This window comes from Ochlerotatus camptorhynchus, unplaced genomic scaffold, assembly GCF_037179485.1.
Source record: "Ochlerotatus camptorhynchus isolate MF236.1 unplaced genomic scaffold, CSIRO-AGI_Acam_v1.1 ptg000018l, whole genome shotgun sequence".
Taxonomy (NCBI): domain Eukaryota; kingdom Metazoa; phylum Arthropoda; class Insecta; order Diptera; family Culicidae; genus Ochlerotatus; species Ochlerotatus camptorhynchus.
Genome location: NW_027040510.1, coordinates 364,886 through 390,148, shown reverse-complemented (window position 1 = coordinate 390,148; position 25,263 = coordinate 364,886). Strand labels below are relative to the sequence as shown.

At 40.6% G+C, this 25,263-nt stretch overlaps 1 protein-coding gene across 1 annotated transcript; it reads left to right on the top strand.

The window, feature by feature from the left end:
* The first annotated feature begins 10,731 nt into the window (after positions 1–10,731).
* On the top strand, positions 10,732–24,218 carry LOC135702743 (putative gustatory receptor 2a). Its single transcript, XM_065223799.1, has 6 exons — positions 10,732–10,903; positions 12,264–12,376; positions 23,561–23,743; positions 23,815–23,886; positions 23,949–24,035; positions 24,105–24,218. The coding sequence occupies exons 1-6, from the start codon at positions 10,732–10,734 to the stop codon at positions 24,216–24,218; spliced, it is 741 nt and encodes a 246-aa protein (XP_065079871.1).
* Positions 24,219–25,263: the final 1,045 nt, after the last annotated feature.

Below are 25,263 nucleotides of genomic sequence, written 5' to 3'. Positions count from 1 at the left end.
GTGGTTCTCCCATTGCTTGAGAGTGGAAGAATCTAACCGTGTGTAAACCATGTAAGCTTATAGAACCCTCCAGCCTTCAGTGTCTATCTCCATACTTTGAACCATTTTTAGGTTCCGTTCAAAATTGTCGATCAACCGAACGAGCGAATCATAACATTCTCGCTTGAGCGGTTCTTTTGAGGAAAGTGCATCGAGATAAGTTTTGACAATGAGCTTTTTATTGTCGTAACGTACTTGGAGCAACTCCCACGCCACAACATAATTTGCAGAAGTAATCTCGATTGCCTCAACCATTTGTTTAGCTTCCTTCGTTAGTGAGCCTATCAGGTAGGTCAGTTTGTCCACGTCGGACAAATTAGGGTTCAAATCTATCGAACTCTTGAATGAAACTCGGAATGATAGCCACTCAGTAAAGGTACCATCAAACGAAGGAAGTTTAACTTCAGGAAGTTTGATTCTTGATTGAACGGGATTAGCATTTGGGTAAGCCGATCCAGAAGCAATAGGTGTGTGGGTAAAGAGTTTGCCTTGCGTTCGACTGCCGATAAGAAGTAAAGGACCTTCACGTAATTCTTCTCAAATTTGAACTTTGCCATGAGATGCTGTATCTTCATCTTCCTCATCATCATCAATCAATTCCAGTTTCAAGAGAATAGACTGAAATTGTCCGAAAGTTTCGTTCAATCGATTCTTCCAGCCTTCGATCATAAGCTAGAAATATATTACATTGTGTGTTACATTCGCGTTAACATTGTGTCCGCTAAAAGTTATTTTTAATTCGTTTGACTGTAGTTTTTAATCGTTTTTTCAACGTTGACGTATTATCTGGACCTGCTTTCATCGCTAAATTGTGGAGTTGATTTGTGAATTTGCTGTTTTGGACGATTCCGAAGGATTTAATTTTCAACCACATTCCTGTATTCGGGCTAACGCTATCATTTGTTGATGTTCACTGAGTTTTGTGTTTGTTCGCTGTAAGGATGGAGAAAAAACAATGCGGAGAATGCCAGTTGGAAATCAACGAAATCGAGCCGTTGCGCTGCGGCTTTTGTGAGGTTTACTTCCACATCAGCATGCAATGTTGTGGTTTCAACCTCATTCGTGCGAGCAAAGACCTATTCTCGCAAGGCAAGGCTGTATTCGTTTGTTCAAATTGCCGGGATAAAATGAATGGCAGAAGTGTGAAACAGTATTTTACTGATGAGCTCACACACGACACGACTCCGTCACCTGATGGCTTACCGGCTCAGGTTCAACAACTGTTCAACTTGGTGGAATCGCTGAGTGATAAAGTTGACAAGTGCATTTCCATGGATATTCCTGCTGAGCGACCATCGAATCGATCAAGGAAGGGAAATGCCTGGCCCAGACTTGGTGTTAAACGTCGTCGTGGTAATGAAGGTGGACCGATTGGCACTTCTTCTGTGCGTGGGACCAATGCAATTGATCTCAGTGACTTGTCTGTACCGTGTCTAACACCACCGATCTCCCCTCCAAAGTTCTGGCTCTACCTGTCCGGATTACACCCGTTAATAACTGCTGAGGACATTCAAAAAATTACTTCTCGCTGCTTGGATCTCACAACACCTGCTGACGTCGTGCGTCTCGTTCCCAAGGAAGTGGATATGACGAAGCTGACTTTCATTTCCTTCAAAGTTGGCTTGGATCCATCGCTGAAAGAACTAGCTCTCGACGCTTCTATGTGGCCTGATGGGATATTATTCCGTGAATTCACCGACTACTCAAAAAACCAGTCTGGATCCAACGGCAATCCACTGACAAATACTTAAGGCTCTATCATGTGGACGGTGGAAACCCTAGGGTTAGCACCATTATCAATAATCATTCTTTGCGACATTCTGTGGACGGTGGAAACCCTAGGGTTTCCACCAGAGGTGAGTATCTGTACCATTCACCAAATATTCCCGCGCCAAATATTTCTATGTTGCAGAACACGACCCGTGACGCTAGTCGTTTATGGGTTTATTACCAAAACGTACGTGGACTGCGCACTAAGATCGACGACTTTTACTGCAACGTCCTGGAGTGCAATTTTGACGTCATCATTTTAATCGAGACGGGGCTTAACGAGGCTATCAATTCGACGCAGCTTTTCGGAAGCAACTACAATGTGTACCGATGTGACCGAAGCCATATAAACAGCAGCAAATCTCGTTTCGGAGGGGTTCTAATTGCCGTACATCATCGTTTCATCAGTAGCAGTGTCGTTGCAACGAGCGGAGAAACGATAGAACAAGTGTGTGTATCGACGAGGATTGGATCCAAGCGACTATTGCTGTGTGCAATTTACGTTCCTCCAGACAAGAGCAAGGATCTCAGCGTTTTGAATGGGCATGTTGAATCGATCCAAGAGCTTTGTAACAGTGGCTCTGACAGCGATTGCTTGCTGGTATGCGGTGACTACAATTAACCTGGGATATCCTGGAGTTGGGCTGATGGCGAGATTCGACCTGTGAACTCTGTTCCTTTACCAGTTGCTAGCTCATTCTTGATTGATGGCATGGATTTCCACAACCTGCATCAGAGAAATCTCGAGCGCAACCACTTAGGACGCATCCTGGATTTGTTCTTTTGCCATACGGACTTTCCTGTGGAAATCTCGAGATCTGTTTCACCACTCTTGCCAGTTGATCTTCATCATCCGCCACTAGTCGTCTTCTTACCATCTCTAGTTGATGACGGTGCACTGCTGCTGAATGCGAGTGATGAGCTTGCGTTAGACTATAGCAAGATTGATTTCGATGTTCTAATGGACTTCCTTTCCGTCACTGACTGGGATCTTCTTTTCGATGGACTGAATGCTGATGAAATGGCAGAAACGTTGTGTGCTGTGCTAAATAATTGGATGGATACAAACGTACCGATTCGTCGGCCTGCTGTTTCTCCTGCGTGGAGCACCGCTTTGCTACGAAAACTAAAACGAAAAAGAAATGCTTCGCAACGTAGACTTCGGCGATACCGTTCCCTGGCAAATAAGCGTAGTTTTCACTTGGCGTGTAACGAGTACCGTAACCTAAACTCTTCGCTCTACAAATCGTACGTTTTACGAGTGCAGACTAATTTAAGGCGAAACCCCAAGAGCTTTTGGAGCTATGTAAACTCGAAGAGGAAAAATTCAACAATGCCTGCAAGCGTTTTTTTTTTCAATGACGTTGAATCGTCGATAGGCGGAGAAAAATGTGAGCTTTTTGCTGCTCAACGAAAAGGTTTTTGCCGCAGAATCCATCACCTCGACTGAACTTGTCTCGGCTGTTTCGGATGTGCCTTCAAACCTTGTTGACATAAACACTTTTGAAATAACGCCCGCTATGGTAACTAATGCCGCCAAGAAAATGAAATGTACCTTCTCGCCTGGACCAGATGGCATTCCTTCTGCAGTGTATTGCCGTACCATTGGAGCGCTTGTTGAACCGCTTTGCAGAATCTTCAACAAATCTTTTGTAGAGTCGAAATTTCCTGCAATCTGGAAAGAGTCATTTATGGTTCCGGTACACAAGAAAGGAGATAAACGTGACGTTAAAAACTACAGAGGAATTACTAATCTCTCTGCAGCATCAAAACTGTTTGAGATAATTGTGAGTGGTTTCATTTTTGAGCACACCAAATGCTATATCTCTAGTGACCAACATGGCTTCATGCCTGGACGATCGGTTACCACAAATCTTCTAGATTTTACCACGACATGTTTTGAGCAACTGGAAAATGGGGCACAAATAGACGTCATCTACACTGATCTAAAAGCAGCGTTCGATACGATCAACCATGACATTATGTTGGCAAAGCTATCCAAACTCGGTGCGTCGGACCGTTTGACTTCGTGGTTGTGCTCCTACTTGACTGACAGGTCTCTGCGAGTGAAACTCGATTCCAGTACTTCCTCGTATTTCACGAACTCGTCAGGTGCACCACAGGGTAGCAATCTTGGCCCGTTGCTGTTTGTGTTGTACATCAACGACGCACTTCTTCTACTTGGAGATGGCTGTAAGCTTGCGTATGCCGATGACCTAAAGCTGTACTTCGTGGTGCGGACTGCTGAGGATTGCATTCGTCTTTAATCGGTATTGGATCTGTTCGTTGATTGGTGTCGTTGGAATAAGCTTACCCTTAGCATTCCTAAATGTATGGTAATGTCGTATTACCGCATCAGGCAGCCGATTGTTTTTGACTATGCCATCAACGGTGTGGTTCTTCAAAGAACCGACCAGTTCAGCGATCTTGGTGTTCTACTGGACCATAAGTTGACGTTCAACCTCCACCGCTCTGCTCTGATCACAAAGGCGAATCGCCAGCTAGGTTTTGTGTCGAAAATATCGAAGGACTTCATTGACCCACCCTGCCTGAAAGCTCTCTATTGCTCACTTGTGCGACCAATCCTGGAAAATGCCTCCTTGGTCTGGTTTCCTCATCAGTTGACTTGGAGCTTGAGGATCGAAAGTGTTCAGCGCAAGTTTATCAGGATAGCATTACGTAATCTACCATGGCGTGATCCGCAAAATCTCCCGCCGTATTCTGATCGCTGCAATCTGCTGAGCTTGGATACTCTGGAATGCCGCCGGAAAAATCAGCAAGCAGTTTTTGTTGCCAAGCTATTGAATGGTGAGGTCGACTGCTCGAGGCTTCTCTCGCTGTTGGATATCCGAGTACTACCGAGAACATTACGAAGTGGTACCCTTCTCCAACCGCGGTACCATCGAACGGCGTTCGGTTACAACGAACCACTAACAACTATGATGCGTACGTTTACGGCTGTCGAAGAATTATTCGAATTTGGGGAATCTTCATCTCGCTTTTTGGCACGGATTAGAAACACTTGAATTGTTTTAGCTTTAAGGTTGTTTCATGTAGACAATAGTCCGATGAATAAAATTAAATAATAATACTAATAATAATACTAATAATACATTTCCCTATCTTCCTCGTAATGCTGCATAAACAGCAACACATTGTCCATCGTATCTAAGCAGTACCGTTCCTGAACCGGCACACAAGTAATGGAAAATTGGACCTCTCGTATGCACACCACCAAGCGAAGCCGAGGCGGCCATTTGAACGATGTCATATTCCATACATAATGGTATTGATAGGCCTTTCAATCGAAAAACAAATCTTGTCAATATCTCACACATAGTTTGTTTTATTCAACTTCAAAGATAAGAAACGCCCAATGGAAAACCCTCACATCAGTAATTGATGATTTGATCCGTATGATGCTCCTTGTACTGTGTTGCACAGACAAATTATCATATAATGAGAGAGAGAAGGATTAGTATTTTCCATTTAATTCCACTACTTTATTTGCTTATCCTTGACAGATACGCGTATTTCGTCTACAATGTGCAGACTTCTTCAGTGTCTTGTACTAATACTCGACTGAAGAAAAACATCGCATTTACCGAATATATATTAACACAGGTACATTTTCACTTAGAAACTAGGTAAACTTAAATTTAATTTTCTATAGGAACAGGTACTCCGCTGCTTACTCGTTGATGTGTCCTAGGTAGTAACTTGAAAAGCCATGTGTGTCCGTTTCCTTGATCCCTGTTGAGTAAAGTTGAATTACGTTGTTTGATGATCTCGAGGCTTTCTGCAACATCCAATTTCCATGGTGTAGATACGGTTCGTAAAATCGTGATGTCCTCCGTCGATAGTTGGTGGTCCTCTGTGAAGATGTGTTCTGCAACCTTTGATTTGAAATCATATGTTAGGCCTTTTTCTTCTTGCTTTTTGGCCTTATTAACCTCCGCTATATGTTCTTTAAATCTAGTTGCTAAAGTTCTCTTGGTTTGTCCTACATATATTTTGTTACAATGATTACAGCTTATTTTATATACACCTGCTTTACCTAAAACATTAACTGGGTCTTTAGTGGATCCTAACAATGATTTCAACTGGTTATGTCTACTGGTGAAAACTAAATCTAATCCGAATTGTTTTAACTGTGGTCTTAGTTTACAAGTAATATCTTGATCAAATGGAACGGACACTCGTTTCAATGGTTCAGGTGCTGTGGTGAGGGTTGTGAATAATCTCCTTTGTAGAATTCTCGCTTTTTTATCGATGATTGCCTGGATTGTGGTCTCCTTGTATCCGTTGAGTCTTGCTGTTTCGAAGATGTACTGTAATTCCTTAACCTTTCCTGTATCGCTGAGTGGAAGAGTCTGCATTCGGTGAATCATGTGGTGAAAGGCGGCCATTTTCTGCTGAAACGAATGGTTGGAAGTATAGAGGATAACTCTTTTGGTGCTTGTTGGTTTCTTGTAAATTTCGTATTCAAGCGAGGAAGATGATGACGATTCCCTGACGACTAGAAGATCGAGAAATGCGAGTTTCCCGTCTTTTTCTACCTCGTGAGTGAATTTGATATCCTTATGAATTCTGTTGATCTCATCTAAAATTTGTGGAAGGGCTTCCCGTTTAACTACGCTGAAGATATCGTCAACAAACCTCCACCAACGGTTTGGTAATAGTCCTTTCTCCTTCAGGATTGTCACCAAATTGGCCATGAAAAGTTCACACAAGAAGGGGGATAGGGGGTTTCCCATTGGGGCTCCTTTCGTCTGCTTGTAGAAGTTACCTCGGAAAGAGAAGTAGTTCTCTTCCATACAAAGGCGGGTCAGCTTAAGGTACGTCCGAACCTTGTTTCTCCATGCTGCATCCTCTCGTTATGTTAATAGCCAGTCCTCCAAATGGTTGATCGCTTCCTTGACCGGTACGCTGGGAAAAAGAGCTGTGACGTCGAAAGATACCATAATCTCGTCCTCGTTGATGTCTCCTGAAGATTGTAGTTGCTGGGTGAACTCCTGGGTGTTACTAACTGCTTTACTCTGGAACTGATTCGGCATACTCTGGAACTCTTTGACTAGCCACTTCGCTAGTTTGTGGGTGGGGGAACCAACTGCAGACACGATCTCTCGCATTTCATTTCCTGGTTTGTGGACTTTGGGAAGACCTTTGATCCTGGGTAGAATGGGATTGGGTTCCCGTATACGACCTGCTTCATCTCCTAATATCGATTTGCACTCCTTCAGTGCTTTCTCCACGCGTTTCACTATGTTCTGTAAGGGGTCTACTCGAAGCTGTCTATACGGTCCGTTGTTAATCTTCGTTGTCATTTGATTATCGTAATCGTCCTTGTCCATGATAACAACCGCGTTTCCTTTGTCTGCCTTCACGTAGTATACTTATTGCATACGACTTGTGCTTGTATGGAATGCTTGGGTCGAATCGGCTAGCAAAATGAACACCACAACAAAGTACATAATCAACATAGGCAAACTTTTATTTCTGCATGTTCTGCCACATCATTATCTCCTACCTGTCTCTTATTCCCTGTCCTGGCCCCCTTTTCATCGCACTGTTGCGCAACCCCTCTTGACCTACTGTTCTTTTCCACTATAAATAATTTTCTTCAGGTGAGTACTCACACAATATCGACCGGGTGCACCCGAATCGCGGTTCCACTTCTGTCATCGATGCGCCGACACAACACACCACCAAACTTCACGCCGATATCCTTTAGTTGACTAGGGTACGCTTCGTGGTCGTCTTACTTCCTTCGTGAACAGCCGTTCTCGGCATTCAACCAGGACGAGCTCTCCTCGATACGAACGGTGCGGGTGAAAGCGAGGGAAACCAGTGTGTGCCTGAGGCTGCGACTTCGATGAAACCGGATCTGGCCGGTGTGACTACCGGAACTACGCTCTCCGAGTTTCTGTCGGTCCTACCAGCAACGTCGATCGCGTGGAATGCCGGACGAACGTCCGTTTCCTGATGCCGAGTGTTGCTACCGTAGACGTCAGCTCTCACCAGCGGATTCTCTCGGCATGTACCGAACCACGTCCGCAGCGTAATGATCTGCTCTCACTGAATGAACTCGTTGTGTGGCTCGGCCCTCCTACGATCCTCTTCCACGCAGCGAACGGTGACTAATCAAGTCTGAAAACAAAAGCCCTGAGGCGCATTGCCATATTAGCCCCAGGTTGGCGGCCATCCCATTTCGTAACTTACTTCTTTTCGAAGGCTTTGTCTTTTCACGCAGCGACTCGCTGCGGTGCTGATTGTCAATGTCAAGGTCAAATCTCGACGTGGAGGCCAATCTGTGTGAGCGTCAAACACGTCATTAGTTTCAACGTTACATCAATATTGCTGTAACCACCTTACCGGTTATTCCAATGGTATACCAGTGATTGCCGAATGTCGGATTCCTCCGTGCTTGGCTCCTAGTAGTCGCAATCCTCGATGTGTGAACCGCTCGTTCCCAGTGCGTGTATGCGTGCAGTCTGTGTGGTGCAATACTGTTCCGAAAAGCTTGGTTAGTTTGGCGTTTGTTCTAGTGTGCTGGACTATACCCACCTTTTACTCGTTGTGAAGCTCCGAAGGCTTTCTGAAAATGTCCACGTTCTGGTACAGTTTGCACGATGGCGACGCTTGCCAGCTCGCGTTGATTTTCCGTAGGATGGCTTTTCCGACGGTTATGTTAGCTCAGTTCAACTGGAAGCTATAGTTCGCCCAACGAGTATCAAACGCACTACCGTTTACGACCGAAACTACAGCCCGCACAATTTGATCACCTCCGAAACTATCGCCCTAACGATGACGATGCGCGTTTATGCCGTCCGCAACTGCAGGGAACCACACAACTAACTGAACCGGATTTTTTTTTCCACGCAAAATGTGCGCACTACTTGCACGGGTGTCTTTCTTCTTCTCGCTTGCTGTGGCTGGTCCGATCTCCTGCGAAGCCGTGTGTGTGTGCGTGTTCGGCGGAAGAGTTGTCAGCAGTCTCCATACTGTATGATGTTAGCAATATAATTTGCTTTGCTTGTCTGTTTTCAAGTGACGTGGCCCATGCAGCATCAATTTCATAGCTGCACGCTTCAATGCATTTACTCAACGTGTGACAAAGTTTGCTCTTTCTATCGGCAAAATAGTACTCAAAATTAATACGTAACATACTGCTTTACTTTTTAGCTCCTTTACAATCCGAATTTCTTTTTCGTTGGCGCGTCCGTCCTGTCCGTCCTTGATTATGTTCGATGTAATAGTCCTAACCGTATTCTGTGATGTTGTTGGAAGCGTCTTGGTAATCGCTGTTTCTACGTCAATGATGATCTGCTCCACGTCTGGCTTGGTTGTAACCGCGTATCCTAGCCCCTTGTTGAGGTGTGTCAATTGTTGCGGTCGTCGATCGGTTGACAACCAACCCATCAATGGAGTGAACCCTCGGTGTCGTGGTGATGGTTGATGGGATCTGCTCACCCGTTCGGTGTGTCGTCCGTCTCCGTTGAGACTCCTGCCGTAGTCTGTTTAGCTTCCTATCCTGCAGCTTCCGCTTCCTATCCGATTCGCACTCCTCTGCTACCTTGGCCCTTGACAGAAACTCCTGGAATTTAATTGGATACTCCTTGGTCAATTTGAGATGTAGATAATAACATTCCAAAACCTTCATGTCCAGTTTGCTATATAGCCGTCTGATACTATCCTTGATGAACTCTGCTTCCATCCTCTTTACTACGCTGGGTGGGGTGGGTGTCCGTACCTTAATCCTATGGCTTATAGGTATAACCTTATATTTTTGGCATTTCTTCAGAAATGCTACGTCCTTGTGAAGCGATGCGATGGTTTTCTTCAATCCGATGAATTTATTTGGCTCCGACGGCTTGGTTGCCATGATGAATCCTGATGAATGTGGGCGTCTTAGTGGAATACCTGTATAATGAGAGAGAGAAGGATTAGTATTTTCCATTTAATTCCACTACTTTATTTGCTTATCCTTGGCAGATACGCGTATTTCGTCTACAATGTGCAGACTTCTTCAGTGTCTTGTACTAATACTCGACTCACATCTTGAAATTATAGGAGCAACCAAGGTAGGCTACATAATTTGATAGACTTACTAGACCATTCCAAGGGATATAGAAACCATGTGACATAAAGCCCACAGTGGTTCAATGTTGAAATATGGAGAGTTGTCTGTTCATACGTTGACGACTAATGTAATTAAATGGTATATGTACTACACTCTCCTTTCAATTTTTCCGTTAAATTTTCTACATGGAACACTTCATTCGTCCACTTCAAATCGAACAACATTTCAGTGCCAACATTTCAATTAGGCAAAATTGCTTTTGTAAACAACGACTTCAACCGCTAATTTCCCGCAAATAGAAGCTCACTCCTGCAAATTAACGCAGCCAGCTGGTAAAGGATTCATAATGCAGTTAATATGTATACGTGAACTTTTATTCGCGGGAAATCAACGACTAAACCCATTGTTTACAAAGGCAATTTCGCTCTTTCGAAATGTTGGCACTGATTTGATACCTATCAGCCCGCATTACCGATACATATTTACTTTAACACGACATGATTAATTACTCGCTGAGAAAACCATCTCCATCGACCCCCGTCGCAGCCATTAAGGAATTAAAACAAGTGGGTGTGCCAGTTTCCAGCTACGTTTTGGTCCCATATCTACCCAACCACGGCAGCGATTCAGTTCCATTTCCACACCCACTCCTGTCGGATCGGACAATGTTAGGTTTCAAAGCTCCAAGTGATGTGTGGCAAGTTATAGCTCCTTGTGAAGTGGTGTGCAGGTGCTTGGGACTGATACCGGTGTTTGCTGGACAGGGCTTACGTGCGTGGAAAAGATGGGCGAATTTTGTGCATTTGATATTCACCGTGGCCTTGATCTGCAGAAGCATCATGTACTGCATACCGATTGATCTGAGTAAGCAAGAAAGTTCAGCAGTGATCAATCGGAGTGAGTTTATAACCATACTAATGTTCTACATTCAGCCGGTTTTCGGAATCACGTGCAGTCGGCTGGTGGCCGGAAAGATTCATCAAATACTGACAACCATCGAAGCGGTGGATAGTAAGGTAATTCAGTTCTATCGGCTGAAATCGGCTGAATGTTGACAAAGCTTTCCTCAGCAGATATTGATACTTGGTGTCCAGAAAGCTTACGCCAAAGAAAGGAACATCATTTTTGGACTCACTGCATCTACCTTCACCGGGTTTTTCCTTTTGATTATTATGTATTCGGATTATCCTATGGCAAAGGATGTCGAATACACTCTGGAGACAACGTTCTTTCAACTACACTACTCCATGGCTTGCGTTTATGGCACAAGTGTTTCGTTCCTTACGTTGAAACGATTTTGCATGCTCAATGAAGCGATCAGGTAGAAACTTCCGCTACCGTAAGACGGGGTAACATGGGGGCAAAATTTAAAAATGTTGATGCAAATATCTTGAATATGCAGGAAATGATTACTAGATAATGTTTCTTCAACTCCTGGAGTAATGTGTAGATAACATTGACCAGTTTTCAGAGTTGGTTGGAAATGCTATCTAACATAAAGCTTTAGTTTGATAATTTATTAGCTAGAGAAAGGTCTGAAGAGGGTAGGTTGATAGTTTCGTTTGAGTACGGCAGTATGAAAATTGAATAGAAGTTGAAAATGAGGGAAGGGCCATTAATACGCCAATACTAGTCAAATGCACACTTCTTTGCGTAACTCGTAAAATGTACAAGGAGATTTGAAGTATTTCTTCAAAAAACAGGCAAAACAGTTAAGCGTCATAAATAGTAGCAAACGTTTGTTTTAAAAAATATCAATACTAGGTTTGTTCCGATGCGTTAGTTCATAAGCTACAACATAAATCCTATTAGAGCGCATTGTATGAATATTTACGCTCATTGTTCTTAAAACAAAAGAAGCGCTCGTAGCGCATCCCCTTTTTCTACGTTTATCCGTAGGAAGAAGAAAAGCTAATGGAGTTTCAATGCGTTAGGACGGAATTGAAACTCGTAGAACGAATTTAGAATCAAGAAGCAGTATTAGAATTTAAACAATATCTCAACAATTTGTGATTCTTTATCAAATCCAACGTTACGTATGGAAAGGTAAATAAATTTAGCAATCATCTTTGACAAAAATATTCCATTCTTTGTTCAAACCCGTTAAAAAAAGAGAGGTTAAGTGAGTGTTTAGTAGGACAGAAATTAGATCAAACATCCTAATATATCACTTGTTTAAAAAAAAAAATCCTTGCAAAAATGTGGATGTTGTAAGGCAGGGAATGAAGTTTTTGATATTTCGGCCCAATGTCACCACCACTTACGGTACTGATAAAGTGACAAACCTAGAGAGCTAAAGATTCATAGTTTTCTTTCAGTAAGCACTTTCCTTCCAGTCGGACGTTGGATGCTGATTTGTCTGTACCGACAGAACAAGTAAAGCCGGCAAGAAACAGGCAACTTTTCATGCTGAAACGGATCAAAATCTTACTGGATAAGCTGATTGGAACGATCGATTTGATTAATCATTGCTTCGCTATACAGGTAAGATTACTCTGATGATGTTCCTCACTCACTTACTCATGTATTCTGAGCACCTCCGGTGGTGCACAGGACCATCGTGCAATATAACCATCCTGGTTGGCTGCTTGCTATCACATTGACCTGGGTCATGCTCAAATTGTTGTTGAATTGCTTGATTTACTCGTTGGTGGTTTCGCCGAATACACCGTTTGAAAAATTCATGTAAATTTCTGCGAGATATAGCGCACATAAAATTAACGCTAGATATATCGTGATATTTCGTGTAAATTTTAGTGCAATATCGCGTAAATTAACAATATTGTATGCAAGCTTGTAAACTATTTCACTGTTTATGCCAAGTGTAGCTCAAAATTAAACGAAGGGAGATTTTACGCGATAGTTAAAATTCAGAATTTTTTTTTGTGTACAGACTAATCATCACTCTCTGCTTCATATCTACAATACATATAAAATAAATCCTATCAACACTGTAAACCGTATTCAATTCACTCTTAACTTGCTGCTCAATTATTTCGACATCGAGTAAGTCCGTTTTCACTGATAAGCTCAGCAGTGCGGACCTGTTCTCACGGTTGATCAATCAGCACGTCAAACCTGAAACCAGTAAAAGAATCATGGTCAGTTGTATCCAAGTAGTCAAAAATATCTCAAAATGACACAATGACAAGCGATCAACGAGCCAAATGATAACGCCAAAGACAAACAGACCTAACTCTTTGAAAAAGTGTTTCTTGAAAACATAGTATCTCAAAACATCCCAAGTAGCAAATCTAGAGCTGCTTGGCTATATTCAAAATTTATAAAGGTTTTATTGCAGCTGCAACCATTACCTACAGCTTTATGACGGTCATATACAATGCAAGTCATGAAACATTCTTATAGCTATCTACAAAACCCCTATAAAGCTAATTAAAAAACCAACTGATGCTTATGCTATTTTCACTTATGAAAGGTTTTATGATTGCTTTGAAGTATACAAAAAAGTAATATAAATTGCCCTTATAAAACCAAAAAATAAATCCTATCGTTGCTTTATAAGTAAGCGCAATAAAACTAGTTGGCCATGAAACAGTTATTTTAAAACAATTATAAGCATTCAGTTGCAACTTGTCAGAAATGTAAATAGGTGGTTTATTTTTACAACATAGAAAAGAATAAAAACTTTCCGGTACTTCCAAGCGGAGCGCAAAGAAAATCAACAAAATTGTTAGCATGAGCATGAAAACATTTCGTGTATACGTATACGCGACGTAGTGTGCGTAAGAAAAACGTCAGCAATCTCCATGATTCTTCCGTTCTCGCTCGCATATACATGGGGTGACACGGTCGAATCTTGGTCGAAATACATGGAATGGTGACAGTCCTAGGTTGAAATCACGCATAACTTTTCATAAAGGTTAATGTACCATTCAAAACTTTTCTAAATGTTTTTAAAATTCATCGGTTGCACCCGTAGAATAGGAATATACATTTGCCCTCAAATAAAAAAATTAATTCAAGCTGAAAATTGCATAAGGTCCTAAGTAATATTGACAGATTCGCTTCGTCAACTTTCTCTTTGCATCCCCACGGTCATGTAAAGACATTCCCAGGTATTTTCAGCACATAAATCGATAAAAGAAGCTTTTATCTAGCATCCAATACGACAAACACATCAAGAAACGGTTCTGTGAATAAGTTATTAACGAAAGAGAAAGTCGACGAAGAGAATCGATCAATGTTACTTAGGACCTAATGCAAAGTTCAGCTTGAATTGCACTTGTAAAAAAAATAGTTCTCGTAATAAAATCATGCATTATCCTTTTCTGTTCTGCTTTCATCCCATGCACACTGGGCCAGGAATGCAACCTAGCGGAGCAAAATTAATAACTCCGAAACGAAGCAATTTTTTTTCTGTTATTTCACATAACTCGAAAACAGTAGGCTGTGAAGTTTTAACGTATTAAGAAAAGTTGTTTATTTTATCAAGATAACCAACTTTGACAAAGTCGTGAAGTCTTCGAAACACAAATTCAATGCATTAAAAAAAATTATAGAAAAAAAAAACATGTTCCACTAAAATGAAGAAATCTACAAAACACCAAAATATACCTCTCTCAAATTTTGATATTTTGTTTATCGAGTATTGCTTAATTTTTGCTGAAAATGTCAAAATTGTGTTTTTTTTTCTCGTTTTTTCAACAATGTCTTTGAAATTTGAAGCTTAATCCAGTATGTTTCTTCACAAAAGCTATTTATTTAATGTATTTTCATAAGAGAAAAATATAACATTATAAAGCTGTAAGCAAAAAAACCGAAACAAAAAAAAAACCATATTTTCAAGATTTTTTTCTTTAACTCCATATAACTTGGAACCAGTAGACTGTGGAAATTTTACGTCTTTGAAAGACCTGTTCATTTTGTCAAGATAAACAACTTTGCCCAAGATATTAAGTTTCCAAAACGTCAGAGAAAGAAGTTAGATTGTGACACCATCTTTGCGGAAGAGTTTTGAACTATTTGTTTATGTCAATAGATGGTCCTTATTATGATGAGAAATTTTGCCGAAGACACCAAGTCGCGGAAATGCTTCGTTTCGGAGTTATTAATTTTGCTCCACTAGGTTGCATTCCTGACCCAGTGTGCAATGTAAGCATTAGACATTTTAAGAAATTGCGCTTGGTGTTTTTCTTGCCTGCTGTCTTCTGTCGCCATATTGTCATTATGGAAATGCCATTAGCCTTGGAATAAAATCCAAGAAATTTCAATAAAATAATGGCTAAATAAGAGATCCGAAATGATTTCCAGTGTGCATTGGTATGAAGTTATGTATTGAGATCTATTTTCTGTAAAATTAAGGTGATTCCATCAAATTCATTTAATTTCTGAAACAATCTTTTTTGTTAACTTGAATTATTTTGGAGGCGCATTTATTTAACGCTCATATTATCTCAATATACACGATAACATTTCAAGCGCATATGTTTTGGAACTTCTAAAAAGTAATATATTTTCTTTAAGATTTTCACTAATGTCGCCATGAAACAAAATTGATTGCATGGTGATCTTGACACCAACACTCAAACCTATTTTAACTGCTAAAGATTTCCATTTGGTTTCAGCAGAACAGAACAACAACAAGCTAATTTATGGCGGTTGCTTTGAAGCCAATACAAATTAAATTGGCTTTATAACTGATTTTCACCAAAGCGTCATAAAACTGCTTGGATACAATATTACTCTTATAGAGGCTATGAGAACCTTTTGTAGAGTATGAGGCTTCCTGACAAAAGGTTTTAAGACAGCTTTATTGTGATTCTCAAACATGCTTTATAAACCTTATCAAGAGTGGTCCACTAAGCTGTATGACGATCTTATAGCGGTTATCAAAAGGTTGTGCTGGAGCTATTAATTTTATTGGCGGTTTTATGAAATTGATCTCAATAACCACTAATAGAGTGCAATAAAACAAGAAATGCTACTTGGGATAGGACCTCAGTAACGACATCTCTGAGGCTTCTCGCTGAAAACAAGCTTTTTAGTTAACTTGCAAACAATATTGCATAAAAGTTCTATAGAATGTATAGAAACTTCAAAGTGATCCAATGCAAGCGCTGCGGAGAGTATTTTTTTTCTTGATTTATTTTCCGTCGATGTTATTTTCCGTGCTGAGCACCAATGCTACCGACGCCAGGGAGGCAGCTCCTACACCTGGACCTTACCTATTGACCCATCAACTCATGAACCGGGGACCAACGGCTTTACTTCCCTTCCAAAGGAAGGCGTGATCAGAGATGTTATGCCTCAGAACATCCCGGCGGCGCCGACTGGGTTTGAAACCAGGCCTGCTGGGGTGCGAGGTAATCACGCTTACCACTACACCACCGGAGAGTAGTTCGCGGAACTTATAATATTCAAAGCAACCGTTAAATATGTGAACGAAGATACACAATGATTTGTTACGTCTGTTTGCCTGTGATAACGCTACGCCATAAATGGACATCAATAATGATAATATAATGAAGTAATGAAATTGGGTTGTTAGTGGAATGCTTAAATAAAACAGCAAAAAAAGGTTTATCTTGCATTGAATTCGAGTTTTTGATAAGTCTTTAGTGGGAATGACACTGATGAAGACTGCACATTGAAGTCGAAATACGTATCTGTCATGGATACCAAAATTATTTAAGTAGTATTAAATGGAAGATAACCCTTTTTTGCTGTTTTATTTAGCAATCTGCTAACAACCCAATGTCATTACTTCATCTGAAAATTAAAGTAAATCTTATTCATAGTGTATTGTTTACATCTGTCAAATTTCATAGTTATTCATAAAGTCGTTCATCGAAACAAGAAATAGTCCGTAAAAAAATTTTGATTGCAAGTCAAAATCCAGAGGCGTCCCACCGATGGATCGCTAAAAAGCTTGGAATGGCAAATACAACTGTGTCTCGTGTGATAAGAACCTTCAAGGAGCGTCTGAGTGCCCGAAGGAAAGAAGAAAGTGGCCGTAAAAGTGGTCCAGTAAAATGGTGGACAGTAAAATGGCCAGGAAAGTGGTGCAACAGTTCAAGAACCGTCCAAACATGTCAATCCGAGATATCACACAGAAGTCCAAGGTGTCAGTCGGTTCTGTGCAGAAAACCATGAAGTGTGCTGGGCTACATGTTTACAAGGTGCAAAAACCCCAAACCGGAATGAGAAACAAAACATCACTGCGATACTTTTTCGGACCCTACCCGAGGGCATCCTGTTTGGATATCGATTTGGAAAATTCCTCTTCGATCCTTCAGATTCGTTTTGCTTTCAAATCGATTTTGAGAAACGTTTCACTGCCGTATAAACACATAAGAAAAAGGCAATCCTTTGATCCAACTTCTGATGAAATTTATTTGAGCAATCAATTTGATATGCTCACGGGTGATAATAATGATCCATCATCCAGATAAAATTCCGCTAAACTTTCCCGGCTTAATACCAAGAAGGAAAAGGTTCCCCCTGTTGTGATAACCACTTCCGATTTCCATGCTCTTCGCACGGATTTTTAGAACTTCGTTAAATTCAACTTTTCATATCAAATTGGCCGTCTGCATATAGGTGCTGCCCACAGACAATTCCACCTCCTGCTCTTGTGGGGTTTGTAGTAGGGTGGTGGGTCTATGTTTTTAAGATATGGTGGGTGTTTCGCTAGAACATTGCAAACGTGTGTCACGAAGCATGTTCCGAGAAGATTTAAGTCAACTCCGGAGGGGGAGCTTTAGGTAAATAGATTCAACATCATGAAAATTTGGTTAGAAGTTCAGAAGACATACATCCGAGAGAAATCTAGATGTGTTCCGAGGGATCTTCAGAGAAGTTCCGAGAAAACTGCTGAACAACTCCAACAATATCTGAGAAAACTGATGCTGGGAAGCAATTCACCAGGAACTTCCAAAAAGTTTGCTCGGAACTACCCACAATTTTCTTCCCTACCTCTCAGAATTTCTCTTGAAACTTCTCAAAACATGTTCTCTAGAATAAAATTTACCTTAAGTTCTATGTACTTCTCGGAAGTACGTGAACTTCTCGAAAGTTCCTTCAGATTCTTGAAAGTTGCGTTAGCTTCTCAAAAATATCGATATAAAGTCCCGTGAAATTCGACAAATTTAATGAAGCTCTGTGAAAATACCTGATCTTCTCTAAAGTTTCATAACATCTCTAAAGATCTGTGAGCGTCTTTAAAGTTCATTGAGCTTCATTAAATGTTTGTTCCCTGAATTAATCATGTTACCATGCTCCTGTGTTAAGTTTCCTTCATATGTCACTGCTGTTCTTAATGGTGACATCTATCAGAAATTACGCATACATCCGTTAATCCGTTGATCCGTTAATTGTTAACAAAGGGCAAAACATGCATGGTATATATTGAGGTACCATATATATTTAAATAAGATTAATAGCAGAAGTCCCTCCTTTTTTACATATTCTGCACACCAAATACTTTCTCAACTCCACCCTTATAGGATTTCCCACCGTTTTTTTTATGAATGGATGGGGCATAAAGTACATTTTGAGCAGAATATGTTAAAAAGGAGGCACTTCGGATGTTGATCTAAATTCATATATAGAGGTACCAGACATGTTTTGCAATATCAGGAACTCTATTTTGTAGTATGTGAGAGGGAAATCACATATATATTGTCTTCGAAATACCTGACATGTTGAGAGATTGAGCTCGTGAGAGTAAATTTTCTCTCTCAAATTTTAATTTTTTGGCTATCTGGTGACTGGTATCAAATTATTATTTTTTAATTGTCGATTGTTAAACAATACTTTCCGCGAAAGAAGTGAACGACAAAGTCCATTAATTAGTTTTTTAGTCTGTCGTTCCCTTTTTTGACCTGCACGTTATGCATCGAAAGCGAATTATTCCCACTGCTGTCAATTTCTATATGAAGTTTTTTATAATATACTGTCAGTGGAACAGCGCCATCTCTGTGGAAAATGGCCTGACGATATGATTAATTAAATGAACTGCACTGAATTTTTGTAAACTTCTCAAAAGTATCGTTAGCTTGTCGAAAAAAATCAGTGAACTTGTTGGAAATCCCGTGAAATTCTCGGAAAATGAGAAGTTAAGAGAACTTCCGACAGTAATTTCAGAGAAGTTCAGAGAACTTCTGACGAGTATAGCGAAGAACTTCACAGAACTTCCGAAGAAAACCTCATAGAATTTCTTTGAACTTCTAGTTGGAAGTTCTCTGAACACCTAGTTCAAACTTCTCTGAACTTCACCTGGGAGGTTTTTTGAATTAATCGTCGGAATATGAACCACTTCTAGGAAGTCCTCAGAATGTCTCGATGGAACTCCTCTGGACTTCTCTTCGTAAGTTCTCGGAACATCTCATGGGAAGCTCTCTGAACTTCTCGTCGGAAGTTCTATGAAGTTCTTGTCGGAACATGTCGAAATTTCCGTGAGCTTATCGGAAATTTCGTGCACATGTTCGAAGTTCCGTGGGGATAGATTCAGAGAACTTCCGAGAACTTCTGATTAGTTCTGAGCTTCTGAGAAGTTAAGAGAGCTTCTGAAGAAAGGTGAAAAGAACTTCCGACGAAAAATTCAGAGAACTTCGTGTAGTAGATATAAGGGTTTTGGAATAAAATTATTCAAATTTGTTGAGCAGTTAATTATTCTTCTTGTGAGTTATTGTAGTAATAGATTGGTCTTCCCCTTTTTCCTTTTCGATGCGTGCATACCTCTCGCAGAACGCACAACAGAGAAAACGACATTCTATTGGTGGCTCTTTTAGAGAATGAACTACCAATAGTGAACAAACAGTAAAAAGCTGCAGTAGACCGACGGTATATAAGAAACGAACAGCGGAAGCAACAGTCATTCGATTGACAGATTTTGCAGCGAGCAGACCACCTACGGAAAATCAGTTTATCAACTACCAGCGAAGCTAGCCGAGAAGGGTCAGCACCGGCGTGGCGGACCAAGCCGTATCGCCACCATGTTGGGTTACGACACTTTGAACGAGTAGTTCAGAGAATCTCTGACGAGAAGTTTAGCGAGGAATTTCAGAGAACTTCCGAAGAAAATTTCTCTGAACACCTAGTCCAAATTTCTCTGAACTTCTCCTCGGAATTCTTTTAACTTCTCAGAAGTTTGAAGTCCTCAGAATTTCCCGATGAAAGTTCTTTGAACTTGTTTTCGTAGGATCTCTGAACTTCTTCTCAGAAGCTCTCTGAACTTCTCGTCGGTAGTTCTATAAATTTATTGTCGGAACATGTTGAAAATTCCGTGAACTTGTTCAAAGTTCCGTGAGGATGGATTCAGGGATCTTTCGAGGATAGATTCGAGAACTTCTGGTAGGTTCTGAACTTCTAAAAACTTCAAAGAACTTCTGATGAAAAATTCAAAGGACTTCAGACGAAACATTCGGAAAAAAATCAGACACATTCGAACGAGTAGTTCAGATTATTTCCGACGAGAAGTTTAGCGAGGAATGTCAGAGAACTTCCGAAGAGAATCTCAAAGAAGTTCTTTGAACTTCCAGTTGGAAGTTCTCTGAACTTCTAGTATAAATTTCTCTGAACTTCTCCTGGGATGTTTTTTGAACTTCTCGTCGGAATATATCTGAACCACTTCTAGGAAATCCTCAGAATTTCCCGATGGATGTTCTCTGAACTTCTCTTCATAAGTTCTCGTAACCTCTCCTCGGAAGCTCTCTGAGCTTCTTGTTGATAGTTCTATGAAGTTCTTGTCGGAACATGTCGAAAGTTCCGTGAGCTTCTCGGAAATTTAGTGAACTTGTTGGAATTTCCATGAACTTGTTCGAAGTTCCGTGAACTTGTTCGAAGTTCCGTGAAAATAGGTTCAGAGAACTTATGAGGATAGGTTCAGAGAACTTCTTATTTCTAAGAATTTTAGGGAACTTCTGAGAAAAGGTGAAGAGAACTTCCAACGGAAAATTCGGAGAACTTTGTACGAGTAGTTCATAAAATCTCCGACGAGAAGTTCAGAGAACTTTCGAAGAGAATTTCAAAGAAGTTCTCTAAACTTCTAGTCGGAAGTCCTCTGAACTTCTATTAGGAAGTTCTCTGAACTTCTAGTAGAAAGTTCTCTGAACTTCTCCTTGGAAGTTTTTTGAACTTCTCGTCGGAATATATCTAAGCCACTTCTAGGAAGTACTCCGATTTTCCCGCTGGAAGTTCTCGGACCCTCTCCTCGGAAGCTCTCTGAACTTATCACCGGTAGTTTTTTGAACTTCTCGTCGGAATATATCTGAAGCACTTCTAGGAAATACTCAGAATTTCCCGATGGATGTTCTCTGAACTTCTCTTTATAAGTTCTCGTAACCTCTCCTCGGAAGCTCTCTGAATTTCTCGTTGATAGTTCTATGAAGTTCTTCTCGGAACATGTCGAAAGTTCCGTGAGCTTGTCGAAAGTTCCGTGAACTTCTCGGAAATTTAGTGAACTTGTTGGAAGTTCCATGAACTTGTTGGAAATTCCGTGTACTTGTTGGAATTTCCGTGAACTTGTTGGAAGTTCCGTGAACTTGTTCGAAGTTCCGTAAAAATAGGTTCAGAGGATAGGTTCAGAGAACTTCTAATTTCTTAGAACTTTAGGGAACTTCTGAGGAAAGGTGAAGAGAACTTCCAACGAAAAATTCGGAGTACTTTGAACGAGTAGTTCATAAAATCTCCGACGAGAAGTTCAGTGAGGAAGTTCAGAGAACTTTCGAAGAAAATTTCAAAGAAGTTCTCTAAACTTCTAGTCGGAAGTCCTCTGAACTTCTATTAGTAAGTTCTCTGAACTTCTATTAGGAAGTTCTCTGAACTTCTAGTGGGAAGTTCTGTGAACTTCTAATAGGAAGTTCTCTCAACTTCTCCTCGGAAGTTTTTTGAACTTCTCGTCAGAATATAACTGAACACCTTTTAGAAAGTGCTCAGATTTTCCCGATGGAAGTTCTTGGACCCTCTCCTCGGAAGCTCTCTAAACTTATCATCGGTAGTTCTATGCAGTTCTTGTCAGACCTGTTGGAAGTTCGATGAGCTTCTCGGAAATTTCGTGAACATGTTCAAAGTTCCGTGAGCAAGTTCGAAGTTCCGTGAGGATAGGTTCAGAAAACATCTGAAAAATAACTTTCAAAGTGTTTTCATGTTACTTCATACGCGAAGTTTAGCGATTTTCAGAGTTGGTTGGAAATGCTTACATGAAGCTTTAGTGTGATAATTTATTAACTAGAGAATGATCTTTACAAAAATTGAATAGAAGTTGAAAATGAGCGAAGGGCCATTAATGCGACAGTTTTTGAAGTTAGACGGACATCTTTTGCCTAACCCGTACGATGTACGCGGAGACTTAAAGTATGTCTCCAAGTCTACAGCCAAAAAATGTGCGTCCTTCTTTTGCTCATAACACACAGAATTGCATTATAACACACCATCGACTGGAAATGCTCTCGCAACGTGAGGCTTTAGGTAGTGATGAAAACGTCGCTAGAACTATTCCACAGCCGCAGTCAGTTTATGAGCAAAAGAAGGACGCACATTTTTTGCCTGTAGACTTGGAGACATACTTCAAGTCTCCGCGTACATCGTACGGGTTAGGCAAAAGATGTCCGTCTAACTTCAAAAACTGTCGCATTAATGGCCCTTCGCTCATTTTCAACTTCTATTCAATTTTCATACTGCCGTACTCTAACGGAACTATCCACCTACTCTCTTCTAAAGATCATTCTCTAGCTAATAAATTATCACACTAAAGCTTCATGTTAGCATTTCCAACCAAATCTGAAAATAAGTTCAGAGAACTTCTTATAGGTTCTGAACTTATAAGGAAATTTGCAATTTCTTGAATAAAAATAAAAGGATCCGCATTTAATTATCGAACAAGTTTTCATTCAACAAAACACTACGTGGACAGTAGCTGTACTCCTGCCTAGAAATACTCAGAGGGAGAGATAGGTGGAAAAAACAAAATAAAATTCGGCAGCAGGGATTTGTTCCTAATTTATCTTGCAACCCTTGCTAGAAGCTAACATTTCAAATGACTTGTATTTTTGATTCGATTTAGGTGCAAAATAATAATCGATTGCATCGCAATATTTTGCACATTTCTTGGTGCCATTCGTTAACCGGTGAAGATCAATTAATCAATAGAGTTAGAATATTGTTTATGATTCCAAAAACTAGTTGAATTTGAGAAGCACACAAAACATAAAGGTGATTGAATTTCTGTTCAATTGCAATACTCTTAAATTTATTCTAGTAAGAATAAGAAAAATTCTAATTGAAATGTTCGATTGGCTCAGATTATGACAGTTCACTTGGCTCAAAACATTCTCTCCGCCCATCTCTCCCTCTGAGTATTTCTACTCCTGCCTCCCCTCCGTAGACACGCGTACACATTTTCTTAACTCCCTTGCCAAAGGGCGTAGACAGTAGTTGATGGACAGCCCGTAACAGGCTTAATCTGCTTCCTGATCGCAACCAGCCCAACTCCATGATACAATCTATAAATTATATTCGAAAGAAGAGTTTGACCTGAATGTACATTCTACAGTAGAGCTAGTGAGGTTCACAGCAGTTGTTTTGTATTTCCTTCCATGTTATCGACTGGCCGTTAAATGTCGTACCCCTTGAATAAAATTTATGAAAATCCAGCACATTGATTGAAAAGTAAATCGTTTTATAACTCTGCAATTCTTTTATTCGTAGATTTTATATTGCGCTGGAATGTGCTTCATCATCGGTGTCTTCATCTGTTTTTACCTATGCCGATCGTTAATTCACCATCAAAACGTCGATCTCTTTATGAGCATAGCGACCCTCTTCTGGTACTTCTACTATTTATTCTTCATTTTGGTGTTCATCGCCGTCGGGAGCAGAATCGCTAGCGTGGTGAGATGTGACATCTGTGAATGGTAACTAATAAAACATTACTATCACGACGTTTGTGGTTTATTTTACAGAGCAAACGCATCGGAGTGCATGTCCACAAAGCTATCAACTGCAGCAGGACGTCAACTGTGATAAGCAACGAGGTAAATTGCAATCTTGTGCAAAGTCCAAGGAGCTAACAACTTTCTTCTTCTTTCGTTTTCAGCTGTTGATATTCTCTCAACAATTATTACACCATAGCCCGGTAATTACGTGCGGTTTGTTCGTATACGACTGGTCTCTGTTTTACACGGTAGGAAAACTGGAATACCTAGCTCTCATTGCTCGCAGTATATCAGAATCAAATGTTTACTCTTGATAGATCCTTGGCGCCACAGCAACCTATCTAATTATTCTGATACAATTTGATGTTTCATTTCCGAGCCTGGAGGATATCACTGGCAACGGATCCATGGTTATCCAAAAACGAAGGTAGAAACACACTCACACAACAACAGGAAAAAAGTTCAAAATCCGAAATAAGAAACAATGAATATCGAATAACTATTTTGATCGTCATGTGTTAAAATTCTCAAATGCTCAGATAAATTAATCTATTTTATAATCAAAATAATAATGCAGTAATTTCCATGAAAATGGCTTCGAATCAAAATGCATTGAACTGCGCTTTCATCAAATAAATTGCTGATTAAACTCTTCTGGCTGTTTTTGGAATTTCCATCGAAAGTCAACCTACCTCCGAATCAGTATGCGACCTTCTCCGAAAGCTCCTCCGGGAGATGTAAATGGAACATTACAATTCAATCAATTATTCATCGGAACGATCTCCCGGTCGCCCCCGGATGGTAGCAAACCGTAACACTGACTAGCTTTATTGTTCCCAGCTGGAAAATTAGATAATGTTCAGTGACGTGTCAAACCACTTGCCTGCTCCGAGTGTTCGCTCAAATGCATCGTCTGCCTTGTGGCACTTCGCTTCTTGAAATGTGCCTCATCGTCAATCGATACACCCCCCCCCCCCCTGCCACCGCTCGCGCTCTTTCGTTGGAATTGGATTATTCATTAGATTGCTCGGTGCGAAGCGGAAAGCTCCTTCGTACTAAATGTAAGAACCGTGTTGCACTGTTGCTATTTTCTTATGTGCGTTGCCGCAGTCAGTGTCGGGGTTTCAATGTTAGACGATTTTATCAATGTCGACTAAAGTGCTACTATGCTGCCGACGGGGAAAATGCTTTCTCGGATTCTTTTTTTTTTTTACAACAGCATGAAACTGCAAATCATTATACTAAACACACGTACCGGAGGCGTAGCTACTGGAAGTGCCAAGGGAACCTTGTCCAACCAAGGATTTTGAAGACCAACAGGAATTTTTTTCATAAGGGTAAATTTTTTAATGGTAGCATAATGAACGCTCACCAGGGCCGTCTTAACCACCCTTGAGGCCCCTGACAGCGTTGCCAGATTGTTTTCAAGCTTATCGGTATCAAAGGTTTAAAAAGTCGGTATTTACTATTTTAATA

Bases quoted from the DNA above. Each gene is read 5' to 3' on its own strand.
- LOC135702743 (XM_065223799.1), top strand. From the start codon at position 10,732: ATGTACTGCATACCGATTGATCTGAGTAAGCAAGAAAGTTCAGCAGTG. The intron at 12,377-23,560 runs GTAAGATTACTC...TTTTATTCGTAG, and splicing joins ATCATTGCTTCGCTATACAG to ATTTTATATTGCGCTGGAAT. The intron at 23,887-23,948 runs GTAAATTGCAAT...TTTCGTTTTCAG, and splicing joins CAACTGTGATAAGCAACGAG to CTGTTGATATTCTCTCAACA.